This window comes from Sclerotinia sclerotiorum, genomic scaffold, assembly GCF_000146945.2.
Source record: "Sclerotinia sclerotiorum 1980 UF-70 scaffold_23 genomic scaffold, whole genome shotgun sequence".
Lineage (NCBI taxonomy): Eukaryota > Fungi > Ascomycota > Leotiomycetes > Helotiales > Sclerotiniaceae > Sclerotinia > Sclerotinia sclerotiorum.
In genome coordinates this window covers 552,685-580,579 of record NW_001820813.1, presented here as the reverse complement: position 1 = coordinate 580,579, position 27,895 = coordinate 552,685, and the positions used below count along the sequence as shown (strand labels likewise).

The following is a 27,895-nucleotide window of genomic DNA, read 5'->3' as shown; positions in this document are numbered from 1 at the left end:
TCAATTTGACACTATTGGATGATTTAAAACTTATCCTCTATCACACACAGAGGCAATAAATTGATTCAATACCAGAGGATCAGTGATAATAAGTACATATATTCTAATTTTACTATCCGTACTTCTACAAACAGTCTAAATTAATGACCGACTGATCTCTCCACCAACAAGTACGTGGCTATCTTGTCTTTTCGCCACCATTGAATCTCATGTACAGATGTAATGGAGAACCATTTTTTATGTCTCTATTCGACTCTCAAACTTTGTAATCTGGCTTCTGTTGCAATTACCTGGGAGTTGTTAGTAATCGTAACGTTGAAGGAACGTGAAAGTAACAGAAATGATAAACTTACATCAAGAGCTTGCTGAACCTCAAGAACCTTTCTAACCTCGCCCAACCAATCCTTACTTAAAGTCTTTGCCCACCCCTTTAATCCATTCATTTCCCTAGCTGCACCATCCAAATCACCCTCTTCAAGGAAAGTCTCCGTCCGAGTCAAGATACTCTCTACATCATCACCAGTTGCCAAACCCTTCTTCTTGAAAAGAAGCTTGCTCAATACGTAACTCGAAGCGTGACTGGCAACACCAGCCTCCTCAGGTAACAATGACGCTTTGCGAACTTCAGATGCAACACGACGGAAACGATCAATGAGCGCAGCTGAGCTCGGAACACCCTTTTGGTAAGCGACTGGATTGATGGATGCGATTGCAGCATTGACAACTGGGTCATCGGATGCAATCTCCTTCAGGGCAGCAAGTTCTCTTGTGAAAGGTCGTGGGATTTGAGACTTCTCAAGGTTAGCACGGACAGCTTCGACAGCAACATGAAGATGTTGAGTCTTGAGGTTTTGGTCCACGACGGTGTTGAAGTCACCAGTAAGCTTCTCGAGGTCGTTGACGGTGCTAGTTAGCTCGGAAAGCTTGCCAAGACGCCCTTCCCGTTCTTGCTCAACACGGTTCTTGACATCAGCCAAAAATGCACGTTTAAGTTCAAGAGCTTGTTCCGTCAAATTGTTCTGGAGTGTTTTCTCGTTCACCTCATTTGCGCGATCAAGCTCTGACTTGAGCTTTTGCTCGTAGTTTTCATGAATCCTCTTGCGTTCGGCTTCATATTCGGCTCTGAATTGAGCTTCTTGCTCTGCTTGCTGATTTTTGAAGTTTTGCATGAGTTGCATAGCAGCGCGATCAAATTCTGCATCGGAAGACTTGATCTTCTCGTCAGCTTGCTTCAATGCTGCATCCTTCATGTCCAGAATCTTGGCTCCAACTCTGTTCAATTCTGCCTTTGCCTTATCCATAGTAGACGTAAATCTAGCATTTGCATTGTCGGCATTGACAACCGCAATGATATCGTTCATAATCTTAACCAATTCCTGGACCACAGGCTCGTTTCCGTTGGGAATGTTAATGGGGTCAATTCGCTCAATTTTCTTGTATGCTCTGGATGGCTCATTGACTTCTGGATCCTTTTGAACATTGCTTGGCTTAGATTCTGGAGTTGCTGGTGGAGCTGGGGAATTCTTTACTGGAGAATTTCCGCTCTTTACTTGCTCGACTGCCTTGACTCTATCGGCTGGTTTTGAATCATGTGGTGTTTGAACAGCTTCCGATGGCTTTACCTTATCCTTCGCAGAACTAGTGTGTCGTCCCGTAGAGTCCTTGTTTTCATTCGCAACCCTCCATGATACACCACTTTGGCTTGGAATTTTAACCTGTTCACCAGTGTCTCTAGGAGGCCTTGAAGCTCGACTCGAGATCAAAGGGAAACGTTTTCGGAATTCCTGTTCCTCGAAGTAGAGAACTGCGTCCTCTCCAAAAGGTACATATTCTGTGAAGAAGTCATGGAAGTTATCATTGATCCGGGAATAGTAGACTCCTCCACCAAAGCCCAACGTAGTTAACAGAAATAAGGTTGTAAAGAATTTGCGGAAGAAGCGTCTCTTTGGCTTTGGCGCGGGAGGTGGTGGGCTCGAAGATGGAGGGGGAGGTCCTGGTGATTGAACTCCTGGAGGCGGGGGGGTAAGAGGGACATTTTCTGCAGGAATTGTTGAAGAGGTTGGAGTTGCTGGTGTTGGAGCAGCTGAATTTGGAGTTGCTACAGCTCCAGGTGGTAGTGGTTCAGATGTAGCCTCGCTGGCAGATCCAGGGAGTACTGGAGGCCTCGAATCTGATATACTTGATTTGTCGGCAAAGGTTCTCTAAAAACGTAACAGCTATCAGCATTCATTACACCAATTAATTGCCCGAAATAGGATATCTTGAAGCTCCATACCATAGTATCCGAAATCACCCGGGCATTCTGTGCTCTCCATTGACGTCCAGGACTGACAACGTTGGGTCTGAGACCCAACGCCCTCGAAGAACGAAGACCAGCTCGCAGCATGACAGGCTGCGTGGAGGGACGGGTTATATTTGAGGTTGGTGATGTTGAAAACTGCGCGTACTCTTCTGCCAATTATCCTGTTCGGGATAAAAACACTTTCAAGTTCCTAGGAAAAGCTCGGACCACTTCACTTTTTTGGCCGATGATGTAGAAAATCCCAGGGTTGAAATTCGATCAGCCAAATGTGCAAGGCTACAAAATATTGCCAGAATAATTTTCTATGATTTTTATATTCTCGAATTGGTTTGTTAGATCAAATTTAAAATAACATTCATTAATGAAATGATAATATAAACTCATGTATTAAAACAATCCCTATGATGATCATTCTCCACACAAGTCTTGTGCATTGTGAAAATCGTTCAATGCATGGTGGTTCTATTGCATATCATACATCCCAAATGCTGAAAGAACTAATTCATCAAAAAAAGGAAGAAACCCTCTCACGCCTGGCAAGCAGAAAATCTGCTGCAAATCAAACCCCTTCCTACGAGAAATCAGAGACATCAAGGTATTAAAACGATTGCTCTCGTAAAGTGTTGAAGTGGCCACATGTATGCTACACTCAACCAAGCAATCTTGTTCGAAAAGGAACATTATTTGTGGAAAGCCCTGAGAATAGCTCATTCTTGGTATCAAAGGTTCATTCCACCCAATATGTCCCATACTCCACCGCATATTCATCACAAAGTTCCTTTAACAAGCACAACCCGGGCCTGCTTGTGTTCCTGGCGCTTCGGGTCTGAGATCAACACCTGTTCCTCGTGGGCCACCAGCTCTTGGATTTCTTGGACCAGCTTGATCTAAAGGCAGTTTCTTTGCAATGGCCGTGAACAATTCTCTCACGTTTTCAGAGGTTTTGGCGGAAGTTTCGAAGAATAGTAATCCGGCTTCCCTCGCATAATTTGATGCATCTTCAGTGGTAATAGCACGTTTATCCGGTTGTTCCGTGACTAAATCGAGTTTGTTTCCGGCTAAAGCGATAATGATGTTCTCGTTTGCTTGTCGTTGAAGTTCTTTCACCCAAGATTTGGCCTTATCCAATGAGGACTACCAGACATGTTAGTAGGTAATACGTTATCCAGAAATAGAGGAGCTAACAGCTTGTGTAATATCATAAACAACAACAGCACAGTTGGCATTTCGGTAATACATTGGTGCCAGTGACTTGTATCTCTCCTGACCTGCAGTATCCCATATTTCGAATTTGACTGTAGTATTTTCATCGAGGGAAATCGTCTGAGTTAAGAAAGCTGCGCCGATGGTACTCTCGCGGTCTGTCGTCAGTCAGCGGTGTGCTCTTTGTCCATTCCCAATCCCTTGCTCGAATTGTGCCTAGGCCTCTGGTATAAGAACGAGATTTGTTGAAAGCCACTTACAATCATCGAATTGATCCTAGTGTCAAGGTCAGTTTGAAACAATCTTCTGGCTTGGAGTGGTGATAAATACCTTAACGAATCGTAAAACCAAGGAGCTCTATCCCAAATGTCAGTGTGTAGAATAAATATGCCCAGCAGACAGCAAGCTCATACCTTTCCGACGGCAGATTCCCCTATCGTACAATATTAGCAGGTAATTTAATGAAATAAATGAGGTACTCATGAGAACCACCTACCAAGTAGCACCAATTTAAACTGCGCAAATCGTGAGTTTCCGGCGCGGGAGCCTGGTGGACCTCGAGCAGCCATGTTGGAATGTGGATGAAATTTAATGAAGTGAAGTGTATTGTCGAACAAGTTGTATATGGTTGTATAGTACTTTGGCGAATTTGTTTGGTAGGAGGGAGGTGGAAATGTCGGAGGTAAAGTTAAATGTTATCTTGATCTGGAGAAGCGGCAACGGGCTCAACCTGGAAAGTGACGATGATCCTGAATCGCTTCGATTGCTGGGACAATCACGTGCAACATATTTAGATGTAATGTTTCTTTGAAGGTGAATGTATCAAAATTCATCATCAATGGCTAGATTCACACTTGGATTTGAACTGAATTACTACCACCACCACACCAGTTACCGAGTATTACTGACTGACTGCTGAATTACTATGATGAATCAATGACTTGGAATCTTTCCAAGCTAAGATTACAACAACACTCCTTCTCAAATAATATAAATTTAATTAATATGTTTTACTATTTCATATTACAAATCTCTTTTACAATGTCTTATCTTATACATACAGCAATTCTTCATAGAAGATATATGGAGTACATCGAACAAAGTCTCTGTTGAAACTTTTGATATTGATCTGGAACAAAGTCAAAGGAGACTAGCTAGTAATTATGGAGGGGTGCTTCTAGGGCATATCCACAAAGTTTAATTTTAGGTGTTGGCGAGGTTCCGAGCTTGGTATTAGAGAACAGCTATATCAAGCTTGGCTGGATCTATACATTTGGTTGTAGCTTGCTTGTACACGCTTGCAAAGGAGATTCTTTGATTTTTTGAGTCCTGGAGAGCTCGAGAATTGGAGCACTGGAAATCAGGAAAACTGTGAAACTACGATACATCCTATCCTGTCTGCGGGACAGATCACAAAATGGCTAGTTCTTTGCCCTTTAGGGATATCAATGTTCATGCCTCGACATCGCATTACGCATTTACATCACCATCTTCACCCTCAGCACCAACACTGGTAGTTGATCGACCAACAGGAGATATACGACTCAATGATGGACCACTTTTGGGAGGAAAACGTGTCTCCAGTATTGCTGGCATTTTGGGCATAATCAAACTAAGGCTGGGTATTTAACAACAGTACATTACTTGGGACTTTGGACTAACTTCTTCCTAGATAAGTACATTATTGTCATTACAAAGGCAGAGCCTATGGGAAGATTGAAGGGGCATATGGTATACAAAGTTATTGCAACCGAATTTCTACCTCTTCGAGAACGAGTACTTCGAGACCAAGATGAGGATACCTACCTTAGCCTCCTCAAGACTTTCATCAAGTCTGGACCAATGTACTTTTCCTATTCCACCGATATTACCAATACTTTCCAAAGGCAATCGCGAATCGATCCATCTGCCCCTCTTTGGAAAAGAGCCGATGATCGGTTTTTCTGGAATAAGTTTGTCCAATCAGATTTAATAGATTTCCGAACATCAGGGTCCAGACATCAACACGGACAGCAACCAGGGGTGGATCCATATATCTTACCAGTTATGTTTGGAATGTTCGAAATTGTTCAGACCCAAGTCAAGACCTCTCCATTAACATTTGTATTGATTACTCGAAGATCCAGGTATCGAGCGGGAACTAGATACTTCTCTCGGGGAGTGGATGAAGAAGGGCACGTTTCGAACTTTAATGAAACGGAACAAATCATCATCCTGAATGATAATACCAGTGGACTTGATGGTTTCGCTGGAGGCGCTGGAATGCAGAACGGCAAAGTTGGAGGGTCAGGCGGCAAGGAGGCGCAAATATTGTCATACGTACAAACCAGGGGAAGTGTTCCGGTATATTGGGCTGAAATAAACACTTTGCATTACACACCAAAACTTCAAATTCGAGGAGTAGAAACCGCTGTTCCTGCCGCCAGGGCACATTTTGACGAGCAAATCCGAATTTATGGAGACAATTACTTGGTAAATTTGGTGAACCAGAAGGGCCGAGAGCAACGGGTGAAAGAAGCCTATGAGCAGATGGTAAAGATTTTGGTTTCAGCACCAGCCGAAAGCAGACAAAGCGATCAAATCACAGATGAGAAATTCCGAGTGGTTGAACCCAGAGGAAAGAGACAGGAGATGGACAGACTACACTACATATACTTCGATTTCCACAACGAAACCAAAGGATTAAAATGGCACCGAGCACAACTACTGCTTGACCAACTTGGTGCTGCTCTTGAGGCGCAACAATATTTCCGTGGTGTTGACATGCCAGCTGATATTGATGGTCGTCTCGAGGTTCGCAATCACCAAACCAGCGTCGTCCGTACGAATTGCATGGATTGCCTCGACAGAACAAATGTTGTCCAAAGTATGCTTGGCCGCTGGACTCTTAATCGCCAATTAACAGATCTCGGTGTTCTCACCCGTGGGGAGAACTTCACGTTAGCTGACCCACAATTTGAAATCCTTTTCCGCAAACTTTGGGCGGACAACGCTGATGTTGTCTCAAAATCTTATTCTGGAACTGGTGCTCTCAAAACAGACTTCACGCGCACAGGTGTTCGAACTAAAGCCGGCGCTCTTCAAGATCTGCAAAATTCCATCACTCGATACGCGAGAAATAATTTCCTAGATGGACCCAAACAGGATTCATTCGATCTCTTCCTAGGCTATTATCTTCCCAGCAATGCAAACATTGGTTCTCATCTTATAACTGCTGATAGAAGACCATTAGTCATCCAAAGCATCCCTTATATCCTTGCCTTCAGTATCTTCTTTGTTCTTGTTGGCCTTTTCACTCCTCGTTTACCTAATGCCGCAGTATTGCCATTAAGAATATGGAATATTGTTTGGCTGGTGGTAGGAGCATGGTGTGCTAGTTTCGTCTTCCGCAATGGAATGCTATATGTATGTTTTTCTTTCCTCCTTCATTCCTCTCCTCTGCTATATATTACCTGCTGCCATCTTCGTACACCCATCACCTATATGTATTAATAAATCTTTCCACAGGTCAACTGGCCAAAACTCAACCCTCGTCCCTGGGCAACAGAAGGTTACAATGAAGCAATAAGCAACGTTACCAAAGACAAGGTAGTTGGAGGATTATTAACGACTCGACATGAGCGTGGATTAAGCACCGCACGATACGCGAATGCTGAGGAGGGAAAAAAGAGGATCGAGTAGATTTATTTTATTTTCATTTGTCTTTTTATTTGTTTCTCCAGAATCCGCAAAATGGCATGCAAGGTCTTTATTTTACCAATTTGAGATTTCGATTACCTCTGCGAGTGATTTTAATTTTTTTCTGTCTTTTCTTTTCGCTTGTGAAGTGTTGATGGCTGGGGAGCGGAGTGGGGAGTGATTACAATGCATGGGATATATTTGATAGCGGGAGCGTGCATGGTTATAGATTTGAAAAGATGTAGAATTTGAGAATTCTGTCATTTGAGAATATAGGTTAAAGGGAGGAAGGGAGAGGGAGAAGCAGGGATGGACTAGGCTAGGTAGGGTTGAATGGATGGAAAGATGGAAAGGATGGAACACAGGGAAAGGAAGGGAAAGGGATATAAGTAAACTTGAACTGGAGCACATACATTATATTGTATAAGAATTTCTATTGATACCATTGATACTGTGTTGATGAATATTCGTTTGTTTGTTTATTACATTCTGTTCTGTTCTTGCTGCAAAGGAGATGGAGTAGAGGTACAAGGAAGAGTGGTGATGAATGCCCAGTCGACAAACCTAGAGGTTCCCTTCCTTCAGAAATTTGAGTTTATCTAGGTAGATAAATAAGTGTGTAAGTGAGCTGGATAGGATAGCGAGATATACAAAAAAAAGTAGGGGAATAATTTCCTTGGATTGGATAGATACACTTATGGATATTGAATGTTAGATATGGGTGAAAACTGGATAATATGTATGGTTTGCGTAATATCTGTTATCTACTTGAATATAGGCTTGGAGTTGGGCTTGGATTTGGGGTAATGGTCTCTGTCCTGGATTAATGGATTACTGGATTTTATTTTAGGTTTAGTAGTGTTGAGATGATGGGATTTGAAATATTAAGATATAGTTGTAATTAAAGTTGATGGATTTATAAGGATTATTAAAGAAATAAAGGTAAATAAAGATAAATAAAGATAGATAAAGATAAATAGAGGTAGATAAAGATAGGTAGAGGTAGATAGGGATAAATTTAGTATTTTATTTTTTAATTATTTTTAATCTTAAGTCTAGTACCCTACTTTTGGGCCACCTGTTACGGCAGGTAACAATTAGGTCATAGGATTAGCAATAACACGTAATGCAAGGACTCGAAGAGCTCGAAGGCTTGGCCTCTCGAGCCCTTCGATCGAGGAGAGCGAAAGGACCGAAGCTCGATCCCCTCGCTCCCTTCGAGCCACGAAGCATGAAGGACTATATAATCAAGATGGATTTCCTTTGTATAGAGCTTTGTGCTCAAGATCAAGATCAATCATTTAGTATACTCTACTATTAGTTACGAATTGCATTGTTGTTACGTGACGGTTGTTACCCCACTAGTGGCTCACGTGCACTAGCCCTGTATATAAAGACCTTCTTACTTAGAATCTTCTTAGTTCTTTAGTTTTAGATTCTAAGTAATTGAATTGACTCCGTTTACGACTTTTCCGTCACAGTAGCTATCCCCATCTACAGGTGCTCTTCACCTGTAGATTCTAAGTTAAATACAATTGCTGGTCTATAAACACCCTTTTGTTACGAGGTTTGCCGTCTAGATCACGTGGAAGTGCTCTAGGCTCTCGAGGTGGTTTATAACTAGGCGTCAAGCAGGGACTTAAAGTAATGACAATAATGCAATTCGTAACTAATAGTAGAGTATACTAAATGATTGATCTTGAGCACGAAGCTCTATACAAAGGAAATCCATCTTGATTATATAGTCCTTCATGCTTCTATGATCACTACTGATCATTTATGATCACGTGCCTTGGTAGTTGTGTAGCCCGTCGTAACATCTACGAGCCACTACTTCCATATAATAAGTTTTATCACCCTTATTTGCGTGACCTCCCCACAGTCTCGACAACTTCATAACTGTAAGAGGAACAGAAAGCTTTGATTCCCTGATTTCCTCTGTTCATTACATTTCAATCCTACTCAATATGTCGTTCCGTTCTCGTGGTCGTTATTCCAACGACAAGAGTGGCTACTATCAACACATTCAGAATAGCTCTGATCATGGCCGCGCCGAGTCTTCTAAAGACGAATACTCCTCAAGCGATGAAGAACCTAAATTCGAATGCGAAGGTTGTGACACCTGGTTTTTGTCTATCGAGCTTCGAGAAAATCATTGAATCACCCAATACGATCATCGTTATTGCAGACCATGCAAAAAAATGTTACAAAATGAAAACAGCCTGATGCAGGTAAGTCATTACTATGAACGCCAGATGTGTTTCAAAAATTTGGCATCCTGTGCTACTTAGTATGAAAATAATATCTGACTTTCTCAGCATCAACATTCCAAAAGGCACCAGGGACCCGCCACAGAATGCCATTTCTGTCCCACTCACTACCCAACCGCCTCTGCCCTATTCACCCACTTGGAATCTGGTACTTGCTCTTCTGGTATAAATCGCCAAATAATTAGTACTCAAATGTGTCGTCTAGACACTAACCACTTAATCACTCGTCAAATCAAGCATCATTCCTCCTCTCCCACTAGCTTCGCCAGTGAAAGTTCCCGGTGGGTTGCATTATGAATGCCCCGTATGCTCTTTTGATACCCTGCCAGAATTGAATGGTCATTTGAATAGCCCGGTGCATGAGAAGAATATGTATAGATGTCCGGGTCCGGGATGTGCGAGCGAGTTTAATTACAGCATGTTGAGAGTGAGAGTTGTGGGTTTATAAATTTTCGGATGTGCAGAATATTGGGCGAGGTGTGGTTGATATGCTACAGGTAATAGGGCAATTATTTAATTCCGAAATGAACTGTAGTAATTCTGAAATGGATTAATTCATTAATTATTAATATTTTAAATTTTTTATTAAGAAACTTTATTTTAGAATAAGCTAGTTTATTGCTTGTTGTATTTTGTTTAATCAAAATTGAAATTATAATACTAAATACAAAATAAAGATTATATTTTTATATTATTATTTTTAAAAATATATATAATCATTTCAATTCTGAGAATTAAAATTCAAAAAATTTGAAAACCATTTTATTTATCTTTTATTCTATTTTAAGCAAAAAAAATAAATTTCTTTCAATAGTTATATTATAATTTATAGATTTGTATAAATTTTATAAATTCAAAAGTATAAAAAATAATTTTTAATCAGTCTCTGTACAAGATCATCGTTATATTACATGAATACACTATTCAATTTTGAATTATATAAAATTTCTAAAGGGTTTTTTTATCCTACATCCTTTTGATATAGAATAGAAGTGATAATGAGGTACCTAGAAAGGGCAGATTTGGCTAGCAGGAGGAGTTTATAATAAAGGAGCTAAGAAAAGAGGGCTAATTCGATCGAAACAACTTAGACGCCGATGACTGAAAAGACTAGAAAAACCTTTATCTCAAGTTCCGGCTACATATGATGTTTAAATTTTCTTTTATTAATAAAAATCTATGAAAATTCATCATACATGACTCACAAATACGAACTAGGGAGTACTTTAGGAAAAGTAAAAGCCAAGCGGAAGGAACCAAAACTAAGTTCGACCCACACATCATGGTAATTCCTCCAAGAGCATACAGAAGTTTTCCTAGTACGTGGGAGAATCGTCAGTCAAAAAGAAGGGGAAAAAAAAAAAAGTAGTAGTTTTCATGCCCCGCCAATCTGCCGTTAATATCACATCAAGGGAATGTAAGCTTACCGTTTGTTTGTTCAGATTCTCCTTGGATGTTGTCACATCTGAGATGAACTTTAAATTATAAATTATGAATTATATATTATATTATCTTCTGTGGTATGATTTGCTTTACGCTTTTTGTTAAGATTCTTCTTAGATGTCATCACATCTGAAATGAACCTTAGATTGTACTGTTCTTCTGGTATAAATGCTTTTCGCTTTTTTGAGCCGACTTCGTTGACTCGCGGTTATGGTGGATGATCTTTGCAGACCATGTGGATCCTTTGCACTTTTCTTTTTGGCCATCTGGCCTCCTGTATCGACATTATGCCAAATGTAGCCTTCGTGTGTTGTTTCTAGACCTATCGGCTTCATAGGATGGACGGCGATTCAAAGCTAGTTGATCAACTGTCGAATTCCCCAACTTTTCTTTTCGTATGACTTATAAGCCAAGATCTATGGATCAAATTGTCTATGAGATGTTAGCGAGTACTTCTTAGAAACCGAGTCAAACGATCAGACCGATAGGCCATGAGAACTATTTTTATTGTTACCAGCTTGAATCCTAGTTGAAAATATATAACTCGCCGTCTGTGAGGTTGAAGTGAACAGAAAGACTAGTATTGAACAGATAATGCCATCTTTGGGTGAAAATAGATGAACGTAGATCTGGTATGTCACAGCGGAGTACGGCCTCAAGATTTTGATAGAAGTTTCGGGACACTGTAAATCATCTCGATTTGAAGTAAAATCGACAAGCTCCTCATCTCCTTACGACTTCTCGTTTCAACATTCCATCGATAGGGACTTCACGATTGACTTGACCAACTCTTACGTCTCAACCAATCGGTAATACGACGAAGTTAGCCCGGAGAATGAAAGGCCTAGTCAAACAGAGCTCTCATAGATTAGTTAGAGCCAGTTATTTGCATCGATATCGAATTAGTCGTAGGCAAAGAGTGCTTTTATGAAAGTTTATGGCGAGCTGGGAGTTAACTTGTTACTTCAACCAATTTGTTATGCCTCCATTACTTCCGGCGAGAAAGTGAGATCAAACAGCAAGAGCCAGTTTCATTTTGCTTCATGATGTTGAAAGTACCGGCGGAGTACGGGTTCATGGTATCTAGTGACTAAGGCGAACTCGTTGCCTAGCATTGGGATACACCCCCTTATGAGTGAAAGACGCGATTTGTCGTTTAAATCATAACATGCACCTGTAAATTCGTTTATTCAAATGCAACGGCTTTGAAACTAAGAAATTCGAGTCTACTTAATAGATGAAGGAACTTAACCGAGGCAGTGCATCCGGTCCTTGTGTAGACAAAACCCCCTTTTCAATGCTTGAGGAATCATGAATCTTCTCGAGTGGTAAACCTCAGAAAAGGAATCCAGTATTGAACTGCGTCCTCTAATCCTTATCTTCGAAAACCTTGGAATCACGCGTGTTCACTATCATGTCTAACCTCCTTTCTCGTAGTAAAAAAAAAGAGCAAGAAAATAGTTATTTTCATGGACTCGCAGATCTACTTTCGTTATAATATGGTGGATGGAAAGGCTACTAACTTTTGACGCCCTATTTGCTTCTTTTTCAGTATCTTATTAGAGTATGAACGCAGCTGGTGGTTTTGCTCTGGATTGGGTAGGTGTTGCCGATCCGAGGTATCTGATGTGACGTGTTACGAGATATTGCTGGCATGGTACGCCCTTGCCGTTTATTGTTATTAATTTCACTGATTTTTGATGATTTTTGTGTTTTGAGTGTAATGAAATGCCTCCTAGTGAAACAGCGCGGGTGCGGTTGTTTCGGAGTCGATGCATACTCCTGCAGTGGAGGCAGTTCTGCTGGAACGTTAAAAATTTTAGCGGAGTTTTCCTATGAGAGCCTGAGCCGAGCAATGAGACTTTTTGTCCATGAAAACCTTTTTAAATTGATAGAGTAAAAGAGGAGTTCCTAACAGATCGGTGAAATATATTGTAGTTCTCACAGGCGTCGCTAATCTGCCATAGAAATTGGAATTTTACCTCCCACATAATAACAACACACTCATTGGCCACGCTCAATCCTTCAAGTGTGAAGATTAGCTAAGAACCGATTATATCTATCTACCACGTGTGTTACTGTAGTATTATGTATTTGTTTATGTTGCATTTTGATTTAGGTGCATTGCCGCTGTCCCTCGACTTCACAACATCCACATTGTGCTTCGGATTTTTTGTTTTGTTTTGGTTTCGACTTCAGTCGGGTGTTAATTTTCTTATTTTTTCATTTTTTGCATAGGGGAATGCCGCGAGAAACATACAGACGATTTCATTCAAGTAAATGTGTTTGTAAGACTGATATCTATTCAATTCTTCGCATATTGGGACTGGACTAGTAGCTTGTAAGAGTTTGTGGCAAAAGGCAAAGAAAGTCTGGTTGAAATATAAGAATATTAGCAAGATATTCGCGAATAGGGCATAATTTGGTCAGGCGTTAATAACTTTTCCTTTGCATTTTTAATTGCGGGAATCTAAATCAAAGCATACTGAGTGTCTTTTAGAAGAGCTACGGTGAAATATGGGAGTGGTTATTTTCCTGTGAATTTTGACATCTCTTTCCCATAGAGCTTCACTACTTTAAACTCTATCCTGTCACCTTTCAGCATTGTGTCTTTGTATAGACTCATATGAAAGATATTTTACTTATATCAATGAATGTGGGAACCATCTCAGGTTCATAGGAGAACGACATTAAGCCACCTGACAAGATAAAAGGATGATGGCTGATGTATTAAGCTTCAGAACCTTTAAGTTTCTATTATAATTAAAATGCTTTCCATAATGATGTGCTTGTGGAATGTAGCAAATGTTAGACTGCCATGGCAATAAATTGGTCGAGAACTGGCAACTCTATTATTGCCTCTTCCATCCACTATAGTATCTTAATCTAAGCCCAAGCAATAAGAAGGTTTTTTCTCCAAACCTGATGAAAGTCTAATACGGAAGGATCCAATCACCTGCCCAGCCAAATCAAGTATATTACAAAACAAAAACAAGGATATGTATTTCATTAGACATGAGATCCACATTACTACATGCTAAAATCTCAGAAATTCTATGAAAGCTAGCAAAGTGTACCAATGAAGATGTACCTTTTAGATTCCAACCATGACTTGCGTCTTTTCTTTAAGCCTCACATATATACCATGCTAGCTAATTTACTTTTGAACTAAAACCATCACACAACTCCAAGGATGCATAAAAAATATATGGAGTACAAAGTCAAAACCAAAGTGAAACAGCAATGAGCACAACACAGCAATCATTGCACAACATGACCAAGGCTCTAATAGATACACTTATATACAACATGTGACACCGTATCTATGTTCAAGTATCCACAAGATGTCCCATGGTACCATGACCCCGGAAAATGCGGGGTGATTCAGAAGCACGTAAAGTGGCTTCTTCGGCACCAAGGGCCGTAAAGCCTAGCAGCTAAGGTACATCCCCCAAGTACCTTTAAAGAACCCGTACGCACCACCAGAAAGCTTCTTAGACTGCGGCCAAGCCCCAATTTCATGAATATCGTGGCTTATCCCCAGGCTTGACTGGTCGAAAAGAATACCCTATCTTTTCCAAAATCTGGACATTCGGCCCTTTTGGCTCTTGCCACTTACAGTTCCTTCAGGCTTCTAATCATGTGCCAATTCTTGTCACTTTTTGCAGATTCATTTCTGACAGTTTGTGAGATTCTGTAGGATCAACAATCAGCCGCCAAGGTAGCTGCGTCTTCGCATCTCGGCTTCCCTGATTATTTCGGCAGAAAGACTTAAACTGGGAGCTAGATGGGCGTATCTTTCGATTTCCATGACTACGTCGTTTATGATGCCATCGATTGTGTCGTGGATGACGAGGGAGTTGATTATGGCGGATAGTGAGGGGGACATGGTGGCGCCCATCACGAGAAGGGTTTGAGAAACGATGCTGAGAGCTCCTTGCCAGAGATAGGGCATGTGACCTGCATGACTGGAAGTGAGTTAGTCAGGTGATTGTCGTAAGGAAGCGGAAAGTGTAGACTTACTGTGCGCTGATATGCTCTAGTTGTCGAATTGAAGCTTCAAGACATTTCCGACAGTTTTCTCGAACTGACGGATCCATAGCTGCCTGCTCATTATCCAACACAGCAAGAATATATGGTCTGAAGATGATCGTTCGACAAGCAAAATATCGCAGTCTCAACACAGTCTGGACAGGATCCGCTAGAGGTGTTCGAGTATATGGGAATTGTAAAGGAATAGGTAGACTTTCGTACCATTGTGACAATTGGAAATCCAATTCCGCCACGACAGGCTCCAAACTAGATGTCGATGACATCGAATCTTTCGAGTAGATTAGTTGGCTGACGCGATTCAGTAGTCGGCGAAGTGCGATTTCGGCCAAAAAGTACCAGAGCTCATCTCGACCCACTCCATCCTCATCTTCCTGCTCAAAGCCTCCGGGTAGTCCAACCACTTCTTCATAATGGACGATACCGGAGTGCGGTAAATCTAGTTCAGCCAAAAGGTCGCTCTCGAACAACAATGAATTCCAATACACTCGTTCGCATAGCTCCCTTTGATTCGGTGGTATCCTTCCAGGCGCACTCAAAAGAAGTTGAAGCTTCGTGCTCGTACTACTCAATAGTGTCCACGCTTCCAATGGTCTCACGAGATAAAACAAATACGCAGAAGCAAGAACTGTACACTGAGCAGATAAAACCGAGCTCCTCGTCATCAAACTTGGAAGGAGTGCCCAAGCGGCTGCAAAATATGGAAGCCCAGGAGGATCCTCAGAACTAACCGCTCTAGATATGCTTCCACTGCAACTAGCTTGACCCAGCGCCAGCACTAAAAGAACAATGCAGCTTTCCGGACCATCGCGGAATCCATTTGATAAAGCAACTCGGTAGTGATTATTCCAGTTGTATGGGTTAACACATGCATACCATACATTTACCTTTGCGAAAAATGCTTCGATATATGCGGAGGTATTGGAGAGATCTAAACAAGGCGTTTTTGACAGAACAAGCGGCTCTCTAGCCATTTCGAGCTGAAGAAGGATTTGAGGATCGTAAGGTCGTGATACTAAATCGCGGATCAACGGCCATTGAAGTAGGTGTAATGCAGCATTTGTGTGAATTTTTGGCATCGTGGAAATATTTGTGGGATTGGTCCAAGTGCCAAGACCTGTGGCAGGAAGTAGAGAGACAAAGCCTCCGTTGGCTGCAATCATCAAATCATCACCACTGGTCGTGGTTCCTCCATTGATAGACGGCGAGCCGGTGGAAAGAGCAAGATTGGATGTTTGCCCGATTAATGTCGATTGAAGTAATCCTTCGATTCGAGTAAGATGCTCTAATATGAGTTTATCCCCAGCATCAAGTTTGATACCTGGCTCACGATAAATACATTCGGCACCTAATTCTGTGCAAAGTTTGCACTTGGGCTTGGTTCCGTCACATCGTGATTTCCGAGATCGACAAATCTCGCACTGTTATTTTTCGTCGGTATTATTGTCATTAACCCCAAAGACCGAAGTACTTACGGCGATGGTGGCTCTCCGTCTGGGGTAGTCAATTCCAGCATCAGTGCTTCTTCTCTTCAATGGATTGATCCCGTCATCGCTATGCCCATTCTGATTATGATTTCCATTCTGATTATGGTTCTGATTTTGGTTTTGTCTGTTTTGTAGCCCATTTATGATTGATTCTCTGTCTGCGGAAGATTGTGACAAATTCCTGGCTTTCTGAGCGGATCCCAAAATACCTTCCCGGGAAAAAGTGGCGATGCGACGAGTACCCGGTGACTTTAATGATGTTGGAGATGTTAAATCACCATTTGATACGAGAGAAATTTGAGGTGAGGGAATATTGATGTCGAATTTGTCTCGAGACATTGAGAAATGTCTACCACTTCCGGTGGTAGAGTTGGGTGAATCTTGGGATGAGACGGACATTGCGCCGACGTAAGGCATGTAAGCTGTTAGTTCATGAAATATTCTGTGGCTTAGGATACGTTAAGTGAAAATGAAGAACGATTCTTGAAGGTAGTATTCATTCATATAATAATATAATATTAGAGATTCCCAAAAAAGTTTCTGTGTGCAACCCCAACTCGGCTGTTTGAGAGCGAATGTTGAGGTTTTTGTTGGCTTGGGCTTATAATATCATTCTTACAAAGATATTATTGATTACATGCACCGTGAACACGCTTATGAAATACTACACGAGCGTGAACGGCGTCCTGCAATGTCCGAAAGAGGGGGATGCACAGCATGGATGGGGATATCAGACGATGTGTTTAGGGTTGTCTGCGATCTTTACAGCTTGCCATGGAGTAGACCCTTGTGAATGTTTATGCAGGTTCAAAATTTTAAAAAAAATCTGGGGTTCGGTAGAAAGCAACCGGCCGAAGGGAGAAGGAATCGATCCAAGAAGTTTTGATGAACATCTTAATGCTGGCTACTGGATAGGAGTAAATTGACCTGGCAAGATATTCAAGTGGTAAGATAGATTCCTTGTAATAGAGATCACATTGCAGAGTGATTCTGCGTTGCATGAAGAAATATGGAGAAATGACCATAGTGGTATAGGATCTGATTGCTGTAAGGGGAGAATGAAAGGGGAATAGAATGCCCAAAGTTTGGTTCTATATTCGATGGTGGCTTTTAGTTCCAAATGTTGATTGTGCCGTGCATGATAGTTCGTTCGGTTTCGCTGTTGTAGTCAACAAAATAATGGTAAATTTTGTGGGTAACGTGTTACGGAGATTTAAGCTCCGTGAACCAGAAGCAGGAGAAAAATGAAGGTCTTGATTGGATTTGCAAGACGATGTGCATAAGCGAAACTGACAGGGGGGTTTCTCTATTTGTACCTGACTCACAACTTTGCAAGGTTCACTCGGGGCCTTATGTAAGCAAATAATTGATTTCAACCTATTGAGAGCTTGAGATAGCAACAAGACAATTTCCTTTACGCAGCAGCCAATATAAATTCACACACACACACACTCAAAAACACACACAGACTCAGAGAGAGATGAAAATACACATGGCACCACCAATCATTCCTTCTTTGCATTCTGCCTATAATCAAGATCATCTCCGAAGTCTGGGGAAATTATGACGTGAAGCGGGGTCAAATCGCCGTGACTTTCTACAGAAGGAAGTTGTACTGTAGGAACATCTTCATCGCCGCGATAACCATACCATAGTTCGCATTGGGAACATTTTGACTAGTGAACTATATCGAGATATGTCTTGAGCTGAGATATGAGATGCATACATGTGGCATTATGGAGATCTCAAGCTGGCAATAATAGATTTCAAGAACCGGCAAGATATACGCGGAACTCTATCTTTGGGGACCTTGACCTCAATGCATTAAGTCCCCACTTGGTATTTTTCTCATTGATGTCCTCTTTCATGTTACTAGGAGAATGTAAATCCCCAGTTACCTCGGTATTATTGTTGACTCTTCAACTGTCCTAAAAATATCAAATAAAGCCCGAATTTCTTAGATGTCTTATGGAGATCGTCATAGCATTTCGATTAATATCTTCCGGTAGGTATATTGCCAAAATGTGTAAAGTATCAACGAAAGTACACTCGTTGCACGAGCTTTCAAGAGACCCAATATAATTGGATTGCACTAACATAGGTCTCAGGGATTAGTATCATTCACGAGTATTTTCGTACCGGAAAAATCTCACATGGAGACCCACCCATTGTTGAAGAAATACCCCCGCTCGCATAGTGCCGAGATATGCAGTACACCCTTCACAGGTCCCCAATAATCCTGGTGGCGCTTGCCACAAAATAAACTATGGGTTCGTCGAAGAACATGTGGTCGGCTTTCCCGATGTAGCATTGGATGTCGGTTATTGAATATACTTGGGACACTCTCGGAAAGGTTCGGTACTAGGTACAAACATGTGTACCCACCTACTCAAGAACGGGCTTAAACTTCATATCGTCAGACACGATCAATTTCAGAGCGCCAAAATAGAAGGCTATCTACGCAATCACAGTCCTAGGATGGAGAGGTGTGCCTCGACCTTGGTGGAATTTATCGTGGTCAACCACGCCACTTGGGATATTCAAAAATTTTATCATGGCGGAGATTGCTCTTCCTGAAATATGCAGAATCTTTATGATATTGGGCTGCCATATGACCAAGCTCTTGTATGCCTGACGAATTCAATGCGGAAACACAGTCAGCATGATGCCATGGTAAGCCGCCCCTGAGATTTCATCTAAACATGAAATTTGAGATCGATCCAAAAATGATTTGCACGCCACTACGGTGGATAGAGGGCATATCAATGTTGGTTGTCTAGACAGCAGCCCTACGAATTGAGACGTTCAATCCTTCAGATGAAGATGATAGAATTAAGCTCGCCTTTGGCTTTCATCGAGTCTTTTACATGACTTCACTTCAAATTCAAAATAAATCACGTGCATAAGAGAGCCATCTGCAGACTGAGCCGATATTTGTTGTACACTATCGATGGAAAATTTTAGCTCTTCTAGGTTTCGGCTTTGGAAACCCAGTGATGGAAGTTTTGGCATCAAATTAGTCACAATAGTGACTGGCACTGGCACAACATGAAGCAAGTCTAGTAGAAGTGGAGTACGCACACGTATTATGATTTATTTCTTCATTTTATTTTATCATTGTAGTATACGTACTTCCTGTCTTTACACTAGCTATAGTGGGCATTCGTGTCTGCAAGGCTTTCACAAACAGAACAATATCAAAATGCCGCACGAGCTGGTTCAAGCTATACCAGAAATGCACGGTAACGGCGGAGTGTCTTAGCAATATGCTTTGCTACCAGCACTGAACTGGTTCTAGCCCGTCAATATGCTCTCGGCATACATCGGATTTTCTTAACTGCGAGTTCGCATTCGGCTCGCACCCAAAGACCTTGTATCGTTTTCACCGGCTGTGATATTAGTGTCTTTTAGCTTCAGGCAACTCTAAACTAATGCGAACCATCTATAGTGAGCTGCCGAGCTAGAATTCACAGCCGAGTGTTATGCGGACGTTCTGACAGGAAGAGGGGGTGGCGCACCGCACGATCCTCATCATTCTAACAATCGCCGCCAAGAGGAGAACAAATACTGAGATGCAAGAGGTGTTAGTGAAGCCGAACTGCATCACAGGGCTACATCCTATTGGACTGGCGGGCATCGATATTGGGGGCAATACATAAACTTGGAAGATCTGGGCAAATGGGGCAATATACATAAGTTCGTCCTCTTAGCACCATAACGTTCTTACACTCAGCTTCATTAGGTTATTTGGCCAAGAATCAATGCGGCTTCTGCGAAGGCTAAAGGTGACGCCTCATATATTGTGGCTTGATATTCGAAACACGGAAACATTGTTGGCGAATCGGCATATGGAATGTAAGTACAACCATTTGGCTAAATAGATCTTTAGCAGATCCCCAGGTTTCGGCAGTGATAACGAGCATCATATAGGGCTCATAAGACTGGGATATTCCCTGTAAGCAATAGTAATGACATGAGGAAAGAAGGAAGTCAAATTTCTCACTGAGCCCATCTAGGCCATACGAGACGCCTCGAGAAGCACTCACATTTGCTCAACTTTACCCTTTCTACAATTAGGAAGTCATGGGAATATTTCAGATCTTCACAATCAGCGGCGGGTAACTGAAGTAGGAGATGCACTGCAGAAGAAAAGATAATACTTGGCAGGGTTCGAATTTATCAAGCTGCAAGAAACGAGATTCAGAGGCAAAAACTAACTGCAAATTCAATGCCAACTAATGAAACAATAGAAAATTCAGGCCCTGTAGATCCATACGATCTTGGGAAAATAAATACGGTCGAGAATGTCAAGAGTTTCTTCAAAAAGATTGAACTTCTCATCCCGCAAACTTTCCGCTCGGAAGCTACTTTAGTAAACAGCAAACTCCTTACTCATGCGGCCAGAAATTATGCAACTCCAAAACTCTATGCACGTGCCAGAAGATGGTAAACCTCGAGAGGAATACCCTTATTTCTCTAGCGTCTGGGGTTTATACTTTTTGGCAGCAGCACGAGCGAAAAACGAAATAGACCGAACAGAAATTACTTAAGATGGTTTTCTACGCGTGAAGCGATGTTTTCTTCACCTAGCATACTAGATATTATCAAAATACACCAAAGTCATGACAAGAATCACGAGCCATATACTACTAAGTAACGCGTTGTCACGACCATGATCCCTATCACATAGTACTAATAATTTCCAAACTTTGGTAAAAGTTCTTACTGGATGAAAACAGATCTTATGATACGATCATAAATTACCTCTTTTGGCACTTAATGACTCGTAAAAACCGAAAAGTCCCGCAAAAATGGGGTGCGGAGAATGTCAAATATGTAACTAGCATTGGTGGAATGGGGCCACCTGTAATTTATCGTATTTTCGGTCAACCGATTGATGGAGCGGACGAACTATGACAGGTTCGAATAATGATACGAATAAAAATCGTGAGGAAAATAAGCAAATAAGCAGATACGCGAGCAATCAACGGCGAACGAAAATATGGAGCTTAATAAATGAGGTTATTTTCGGGAAACATGTAGGCCTACAAGTGGATATTTGAAGACATCTAATCATGACAACCAACCACCCGATAAATCCCTTGACTATTCTTACAGACGGATATGAAAAAGAAAGAATGACGAAATACCGTTCCAGCAAAAGAACTAACGACGTGGTGTATATGCACCCCACATTTCCCCGAAACACACAGGTCTTACATTATCTGCCCGCCAAGTTACACTGTACTCTGTACAACAAAGGATACATCGGCAAGTTACACGAAAACGATTTTTTAATGAGACATTTCTGGGGTGCATGTTTTGTCATACAACCATTTACTTTCTCGGAATTCTCGTCTGCAAGCTCGAGCTTGGTAAACGTGGTAATGGTGTTCTGTATCAAGCTTGCATGTACATGTATACCCCAGGCCCATCCTAGTCGGTCGTCCTATCTTGGTGATTGCCGGCCGGGGTACGTACCTATCTAAGTATTCTTCACGCCATGTGCGGGTACATGACGGAAATAGCATAGGGGGTTGTGGGAGGTGAAGTGGACGAAAGTTTAAGGTTAAGGTTCACTTGAATAGCCTGAAAAGTTTATCCGGACGACTTGCATCGTTTCTTATTTTCTGTCTAATTTTTCCTTACTAGTTTTTCCTTAGGAGATTTCTTTGGATGTAGCGCCATGGCAACGCCCGTGGCGTGAGGGGACACGTGAGGGTTACTGGATGGATTAGAGGTACCCACTTCATGGAGAATTCGCGGTGATGGAGTGACTCGGGCCTCGGGGCTTGGCATCGTAATTTTAGGGGATATCTCCGAATCCTTGAGTGGATGTAGGATGGATTGCATGTACCTTGGTATCTTACATCGCTGTGAAGAAGATGCATTAGAGGATGGAGTGCATATTTCTTCAGTCACACGATGTCGTGGTGTTTGTCAGGGCCACGGGGGACGTTGATTTGTGGCAGTTACGCCGGCTGATTGTTGATGGGTGTCTAGCTGGTTTGTCCAGTGTTCATTAATCTGCGGTTGTCTCGGAATATCTTCTCTGGGTAGTCCTCGGGTGATTTTGTGTGATTCTTCATCTGGAAAGTTGTCGTTGTAAAGGAAGACGAGCCAGAGGATGAGCAGGACTCTTGCATTCTGTGTGGAAGAAAATCAGAGATCAACAGAATAGTGAAGTCGCTATGCCTATCAGTGGCAAGTGATTGAAGATATCAGGGTGGCGATCAGTACCTGTGCACTGGGAGATACCCGTTGACAGTTCAGTAGAGGTTGTGACAGATAACCGTCCAGGTATCGGATGGAACTTTCAAAGTGGGGCTAGTCACTTTAACATGGGCATTGCAAATCTTTTGATATTAGCATGCTATGATCATATCTTTGAGTTTTCCCATTCTGGAAACGATCAGAATAATTGTCTATCATGCATATCAAAGATGAGCTCTTTGCGCGAGTTGCTCATCCAGGTTCGGGATGATCAGGAATGTTCTAGAAAGGAGCGAAGAATATTAGACAATATGATATATCTCGAGCTGAGTACCGCGGAGTGTAGGATCCCGAAAGTAGGAATATCTGCCTGCGAGTTTTGCGTGTGGTCAAGTGACAAGGAGATCTGCGGTTGAGCAATGCTCTTCTCGTCACAAACTTAGCTTTTCCATCTCGGCTATGATCAAACAGTTAGAGAGTCTCCCAAATATCGTGCCAAGAGATAATTATAGAGTAGTTCACGTTAGCAATGATATCTTTAAGATGATCGGTAGTTTTTGATGAAATATATTGCGGTTAAATCATTCCTGCTGCTGTAGCAGTAGCGCCACACCTAGACCTGAAATGCCATTTTGATGCCCAAGTCAGTCATATTGAAATGCACTATTTTATATGGTAACCCGAGGAATTGTTTGTTTGTCCGATTTTAGATCTAGATGGTAGTAGGTACTATGAGATACTGATAAAAAGTCGTCTTAAGAAGTGTTTTGGAGGGGGCAAAAGTCACGGAAGATTAGGTACATATATGAAATATCAAGCGTGCGTCTCTCCAAGGCCCTAAACATATCAAAGTCCTAGCTTGAGAATCATGGATGTTAAATAGTATGCAGGAAACTTGTAGATGAGCAACTGTAGTATTATTAGTACTCTCAAGCGACTGTTTCGGTAAGTGTCTCGATTTCTCTTGTCCTTAAATTACCCCGCGTAGATCACCGTTGATTGACTGAATCAAACGGAACGGCTTGTACCAGTAACTAATCCCAGAGGGTCCATCCTACTAGGATTCCTAGTAGCATGACAAATAGGATAGAGCTCAATGAGAATATCTATTTCTTGGCTCACGGTAAAAGAAGTGAATTCAGTCACCTCAACTTCCACTTGAAAGTAATATGATTCTCACACAGACTTCCCGCAATCGAGTTAAACACAAACTCTGTAGTCTCGAGGTCTTATAAACTACCTCTCGACGCTAACATATGAAAATAGAAGCTAACGGCATTTCAATTTTAGACGCTTGGTGCTGAATACTTCAAAATCTTTTCAGCCTAAATCTTCCAACACAACTCATCGAAGCGTCGAGAGCAACAAAAGATGACCAATAACCGCTCATTTACCCTTACTATTATCCGTCGAGCTGCCCTTATGCGCCAACAACTTTTTCGCGGGGAAGCGGGGAAGGATAAGCTCACCGGCTGCTTACTGCGTTCTAAGATTTCCTCTTATGCATCTTGGAGACCTGCATAACGCGCCAGTCCCAATGATACCATCTATGACCCTCAGATTCCCCCTTTTGTCAAGAAGCGACGTTGGGAAGATATATACAAGTTTGTAGTGGAGAAGCAATACAATGTGCAGCACGGATGAATGTGTTAGATACGGATAAAATGGTTGTGAAAAAAGAAGAGGTCCAGTATGAATAGTATGAATGTATGTATGGCAAACATGGGAGCTGGGAAGGATATTTCATGATCTTTCAACCGAGTTGTTTGAGTTGTCTTGTGTACTTGTGTTTCATTCTATTTCGGTAAGACTGACATCGCGAACACAAAGCAAAGTACCTCATGCACAGAATTAAGAAGTTTATAATCTTTCTGACAACGCTTCCAACATCTTTTAGGATTGATTTTGCGCTTCTGTCACATCACGTGATGGAATATATCATACGGAACACTCAATTCCTGTTCTTAGGATCTTGACCTTGTCTGATAATCTGTATCATGTCAATTTGTGTTTTTGGAACTTATGAAATAGCTTTTGGCTACTTACTATACAACTTGCATGTAATTTCATCCATCTACCATGTTTGATTTTCATCTCAGCATCTTTCACCATCTGCAGCTTCACAAATAAAATTTCATACCACACTAGAATTCATCTTGCTTGACATGAAATTCTTTGATATATCTGGCAGAATATTGATGCTCAAATGAGAAATAACAATCTTTGCTTGGAGTGCCTTCATTTCCTTTGAATCACAAACACTTTCTCGCAATTCAAAAGATGCGACTCAAATTCACCTTTCTTCACTTCATCTGATAGAAACCAAGAGGAAAGTTGTCAATGGAAGTTTCAAGCGTAAATTTAGACGAAATCTTGGACTTTTTTCATATTTCACTCCTCATTCTTCTTACACCATTCCGTGTTTTGACATCTTTCTCATGATATTCATGCCATTGAACACTCAAACGGATATTCTAAACTCGAAAGCGCCAATTCAACCACCAGAGTCACCAACGGCGCGCGCATACTAGTTAGCAAAGACATTTCTCAGTGTAAGAATGCTCCCCATTCTCAAGATGTTTGCTAATGTGCCGCAGTCAGCAGAAAGGACGCCGCATCTCGAGGTAAGGAAGACCAGCACAGCTCTAACGTGCCGATTCATCAACGAAACACCGAGACTATGATACGGAACAAAATCATGTGGGAGAAGAACATACTTCCTAAGGGTCGTATTGATTGGGTTATAGTTGGTTTTAATGCACCAGCATCGGTCGAGAAGAAGGCTGAGGCGCAGATTGACTTCGAGAAGACTGTTGAGAAGGATAGTAAAGATTCTGAAGATAATATCACTGCTACAATACCACTTGAGCTAGAACCTACAATCAAAGAGAATGCGCTACGTCTGGTCATTAGAGAAAGCCCAAGAAACTGGTTGCAGAAGCTGTCAAGAAGCCAGAGTTCATTGCCACGAAATCTGTCACAAACGAGATCGCTGTCCTCGAGAAGAAGGTAATATTGGGGAGCAAACGTGGAACAACACATACTGGAGAGTCGCATGGGAAATATAGGAGTGCTGCAGAAGCAACGCTTGGTTTGGACAGAGAGGCAAAACCGACACCTTTGCAATATTCACGAGATAGGAAAGTCAGCGAGGTTCTACCCACAGTAGGAGGGGTCTTTAGGCCTTAGAAGTGGCTAAGGCAATCAAGTCTCACAATTTCCCTGTCAGAGCTGAAAGAAAAAGTAGGGTTGTCGAAAGAGGGAGCAGAGACCTACGATTGATTACACAGAGCAACCAGAAGTCAAAGACCACATCGTCAACCCCAACCCCACATAGACCACTCAGTAATCCTCATTCGTGTAATGTGTCACCTAAATCACCACTGGCGAATGAATTACATCCTGCCGAAGTCTTAAGATCATACCAAGGAAGCATAAATTCGAGTCGGGACAACTTTACTCCAATTTACTGCCCTAATGTCGATATACAAGGCCAAAAAGCACGACTTACGACCTCAATCTATCCCAGGGCCAATCAAACCTTGACCATTCGACCCAAGAAATCGGTCAGTGTCGCTTCGAGAATGATAACGCACGCTTTAGGTGTAAGAACCATTCCGAGAATACTATAACCTGAGATTTGATCTAAATGAAGGCTCGAGGGCCCTCCGCATGGCGTGTGGTATGGAGAATTAGGGAAGATTCAGATGTTGGACTTTTACTGGATGCATCACACATATTGGCGTTAGATGTTCTTAATCTTTTAAGTCTGAAATGTTAGAACCGTAGGTGATACCCTCAAATAGAAGGCCCAGTTTTGTTATGAGGAATAGATTTGTCGAATGCAGAAAGAACGAATGGTACAATTTGACAAAACCTCCTTCTGCGATGAACAAATGATCCGTGGTTTTCTTCCCTTTCTCCTTTTCTTTTCTTTTAACAAAATAACAAACATTAATACTGCATCAATAATACCACAACTGTTCCATAGCATCGCTAGTTTGCTGTCTCGTCATCTAATATATTTCTGCTGCTTCTTATCGTACTTCATCCTTCTCTACAATCTTTAATTCTTCTCCAAAAATTCATCTTTTTTCCATCAGTCAAGTCTTCGATAGTGGTAACATCAAGTCCGGCAACGAATAGAACCACACAAAAGGCTGATAGCACATTCACCTCTCTCGTCTTACTTCTTCTTTATTCCTGCGAATGATCAGACAGATCTGATATCAAACTCAGAATGTCATTTCAAGAGGCTTTGAGCCCCCGAGTTAGGAAAGATTCTCTCTGGTCTGTTGATGTAGCTTCCGACGACTGCTCAACAAAACCTTCAGATGTTTCTGACGATGAGCTGCAAAACGATGAGTCCTCAAGATGGGCCAAGGTTTTCAAAGAGGCATTCGGTTTGTCTGACGATGATAAACTCGAAGAAGATGGGGAGGTACTTGATCATGAGTGTATGGATAATATGGATTATGATATCGATCAATGTGCTTCGCTGTCCCTACCCGACATGCTATCGCAACAAGTGGTATGAGAAGGAAATTGTTTCAGAACTTTCAAGGAATATTTTGCTAATTTGAAAAAGAAAATCGAGGAGTTTTGGAATCTGTCTGACTCACTGTCTATAAATCAGAACCGTGATGGACCATTATCAAAGTTTAAAAATTTTAGTCATTATTTCAACTCAACAACTTCGGCAGGGGTGGTATCCCACATGATTACGGGAATTCACGAACTCATATATTTGAAAGCCAGAGGTGATCCGATTGAGCTTGAGGCTCTGAAATACTTCGATTTTAATACGCTTGAATTATCTGCTGAGAAAAGACCAGAGAGAAATACTTTCAATACCTCCGACGACCAATCACGGTTTCGAATAAATGTGAAGGCTTCTAAGACTTACGCCTTCATGGCTGCCTTTAAAATTTTTATCTCTAAATACATTAATTCACCTGCAGAGCTCAGTCCAGGCATTTTCTGTACGCTTAATCGATTCCTAACGTCCCCTGGTGATGAAAAAGCGACTCGAACCATGGGGTCGAACTCTTCAGAACAGTACTTTGGTCTCTCAAACCAATGCCAATGCAAAATAGGAGTCCACAGCTGGTTGAAAGGTTTCATTCAACAAATCAATGCTAAAGACCGGAAGGCAGGAAAATTAAAGAATCCAATTTATGATATATCTCGGCTCTATCTGAGGTTTATCAACCGCAACTGTTTCGGTGAACAATCCAAACAGGTGGCTA

The 27,895-nt window shown here is 41.6% G+C and overlaps 12 protein-coding genes across 12 annotated transcripts; 6 read left to right on the top strand and 6 right to left on the bottom strand.

Moving 5' to 3' along the window:
• Positions 1-256: 256 nt before the first annotated feature.
• Positions 257-2,386, bottom strand: SS1G_13150 (hypothetical protein; the record flags this gene model as incomplete). The annotated part of the gene is made up of 3 exons (XM_001586007.1): positions 257-277; positions 354-2,201; positions 2,276-2,386. 3 exons carry the CDS (start codon positions 2,384-2,386, stop codon positions 257-259), a joined length of 1,980 nt encoding a protein of 659 aa, XP_001586057.1.
• Positions 2,387-3,082: 696 nt separating this feature from the next.
• Positions 3,083-4,074, bottom strand: SS1G_13149 (hypothetical protein; the record flags this gene model as incomplete). The annotated part of the gene is made up of 6 exons (XM_001586006.1): positions 3,083-3,436; positions 3,488-3,663; positions 3,766-3,781; positions 3,836-3,862; positions 3,919-3,938; positions 4,002-4,074. The coding sequence occupies 6 exons, from the start codon at positions 4,072-4,074 to the stop codon at positions 3,083-3,085; spliced, it is 666 nt and encodes a 221-aa protein (XP_001586056.1).
• Positions 4,075-4,922: 848 nt separating this feature from the next.
• SS1G_13148 (hypothetical protein) lies at positions 4,923-7,186 on the top strand (the record flags this gene model as incomplete). Its single annotated transcript, XM_001586005.1, has 3 exons — positions 4,923-5,088; positions 5,178-6,910; positions 7,013-7,186. 3 exons carry the CDS (start codon positions 4,923-4,925, stop codon positions 7,184-7,186), a joined length of 2,073 nt encoding a protein of 690 aa, XP_001586055.1.
• A 1,964-nt stretch (positions 7,187-9,150) lies between these two features.
• SS1G_13147 (hypothetical protein) lies at positions 9,151-9,342 on the top strand (the record flags this gene model as incomplete). The annotated part of the gene is made up of 1 exon (XM_001586004.1): positions 9,151-9,342. One exon carries the CDS (start codon positions 9,151-9,153, stop codon positions 9,340-9,342), a length of 192 nt encoding a protein of 63 aa, XP_001586054.1.
• A 1,198-nt stretch (positions 9,343-10,540) lies between these two features.
• Positions 10,541-11,231, bottom strand: SS1G_13146 (predicted protein; the record flags this gene model as incomplete). The annotated part of the gene is made up of 3 exons (XM_001586003.1): positions 10,541-10,591; positions 10,881-10,928; positions 11,037-11,231. 3 exons carry the CDS (start codon positions 11,229-11,231, stop codon positions 10,541-10,543), a joined length of 294 nt encoding a protein of 97 aa, XP_001586053.1.
• Positions 11,232-11,252: 21 nt separating this feature from the next.
• Positions 11,253-11,974, bottom strand: SS1G_13145 (predicted protein; the record flags this gene model as incomplete). The annotated part of the gene is made up of 3 exons (XM_001586002.1): positions 11,253-11,312; positions 11,632-11,693; positions 11,914-11,974. 3 exons carry the CDS (start codon positions 11,972-11,974, stop codon positions 11,253-11,255), a joined length of 183 nt encoding a protein of 60 aa, XP_001586052.1.
• Positions 11,975-14,605: 2,631 nt separating this feature from the next.
• On the bottom strand, positions 14,606-16,850 carry SS1G_13144 (hypothetical protein; the record flags this gene model as incomplete). Its single annotated transcript, XM_001586001.1, has 3 exons — positions 14,606-14,864; positions 14,989-16,367; positions 16,422-16,850. 3 exons carry the CDS (start codon positions 16,848-16,850, stop codon positions 14,606-14,608), a joined length of 2,067 nt encoding a protein of 688 aa, XP_001586051.1.
• Positions 16,851-18,455: 1,605 nt separating this feature from the next.
• SS1G_13143 (predicted protein) lies at positions 18,456-20,983 on the top strand (the record flags this gene model as incomplete). The annotated part of the gene is made up of 8 exons (XM_001586000.1): positions 18,456-18,476; positions 18,542-18,644; positions 18,905-19,058; positions 19,091-19,106; positions 19,590-19,675; positions 19,732-19,806; positions 20,176-20,288; positions 20,814-20,983. The coding sequence occupies 8 exons, from the start codon at positions 18,456-18,458 to the stop codon at positions 20,981-20,983; spliced, it is 738 nt and encodes a 245-aa protein (XP_001586050.1).
• Positions 20,984-22,067: 1,084 nt separating this feature from the next.
• Positions 22,068-23,298, bottom strand: SS1G_13142 (predicted protein; the record flags this gene model as incomplete). Its single annotated transcript, XM_001585999.1, has 3 exons — positions 22,068-22,259; positions 22,410-22,580; positions 23,266-23,298. 3 exons carry the CDS (start codon positions 23,296-23,298, stop codon positions 22,068-22,070), a joined length of 396 nt encoding a protein of 131 aa, XP_001586049.1.
• A 719-nt stretch (positions 23,299-24,017) lies between these two features.
• SS1G_13141 (predicted protein) lies at positions 24,018-24,170 on the top strand (the record flags this gene model as incomplete). Its single annotated transcript, XM_001585998.1, has 1 exon — positions 24,018-24,170. One exon carries the CDS (start codon positions 24,018-24,020, stop codon positions 24,168-24,170), a length of 153 nt encoding a protein of 50 aa, XP_001586048.1.
• A 923-nt stretch (positions 24,171-25,093) lies between these two features.
• SS1G_13140 (predicted protein) lies at positions 25,094-26,427 on the top strand (the record flags this gene model as incomplete). Its single annotated transcript, XM_001585997.1, has 4 exons — positions 25,094-25,176; positions 25,248-25,655; positions 25,894-26,251; positions 26,302-26,427. 4 exons carry the CDS (start codon positions 25,094-25,096, stop codon positions 26,425-26,427), a joined length of 975 nt encoding a protein of 324 aa, XP_001586047.1.
• A 459-nt stretch (positions 26,428-26,886) lies between these two features.
• On the top strand, positions 26,887-27,183 carry SS1G_13139 (predicted protein; the record flags this gene model as incomplete). Its single annotated transcript, XM_001585996.1, has 1 exon — positions 26,887-27,183. The coding sequence occupies one exon, from the start codon at positions 26,887-26,889 to the stop codon at positions 27,181-27,183; it is 297 nt and encodes a 98-aa protein (XP_001586046.1).
• Between the last annotated feature and the right edge of the window lie 712 nt (positions 27,184-27,895).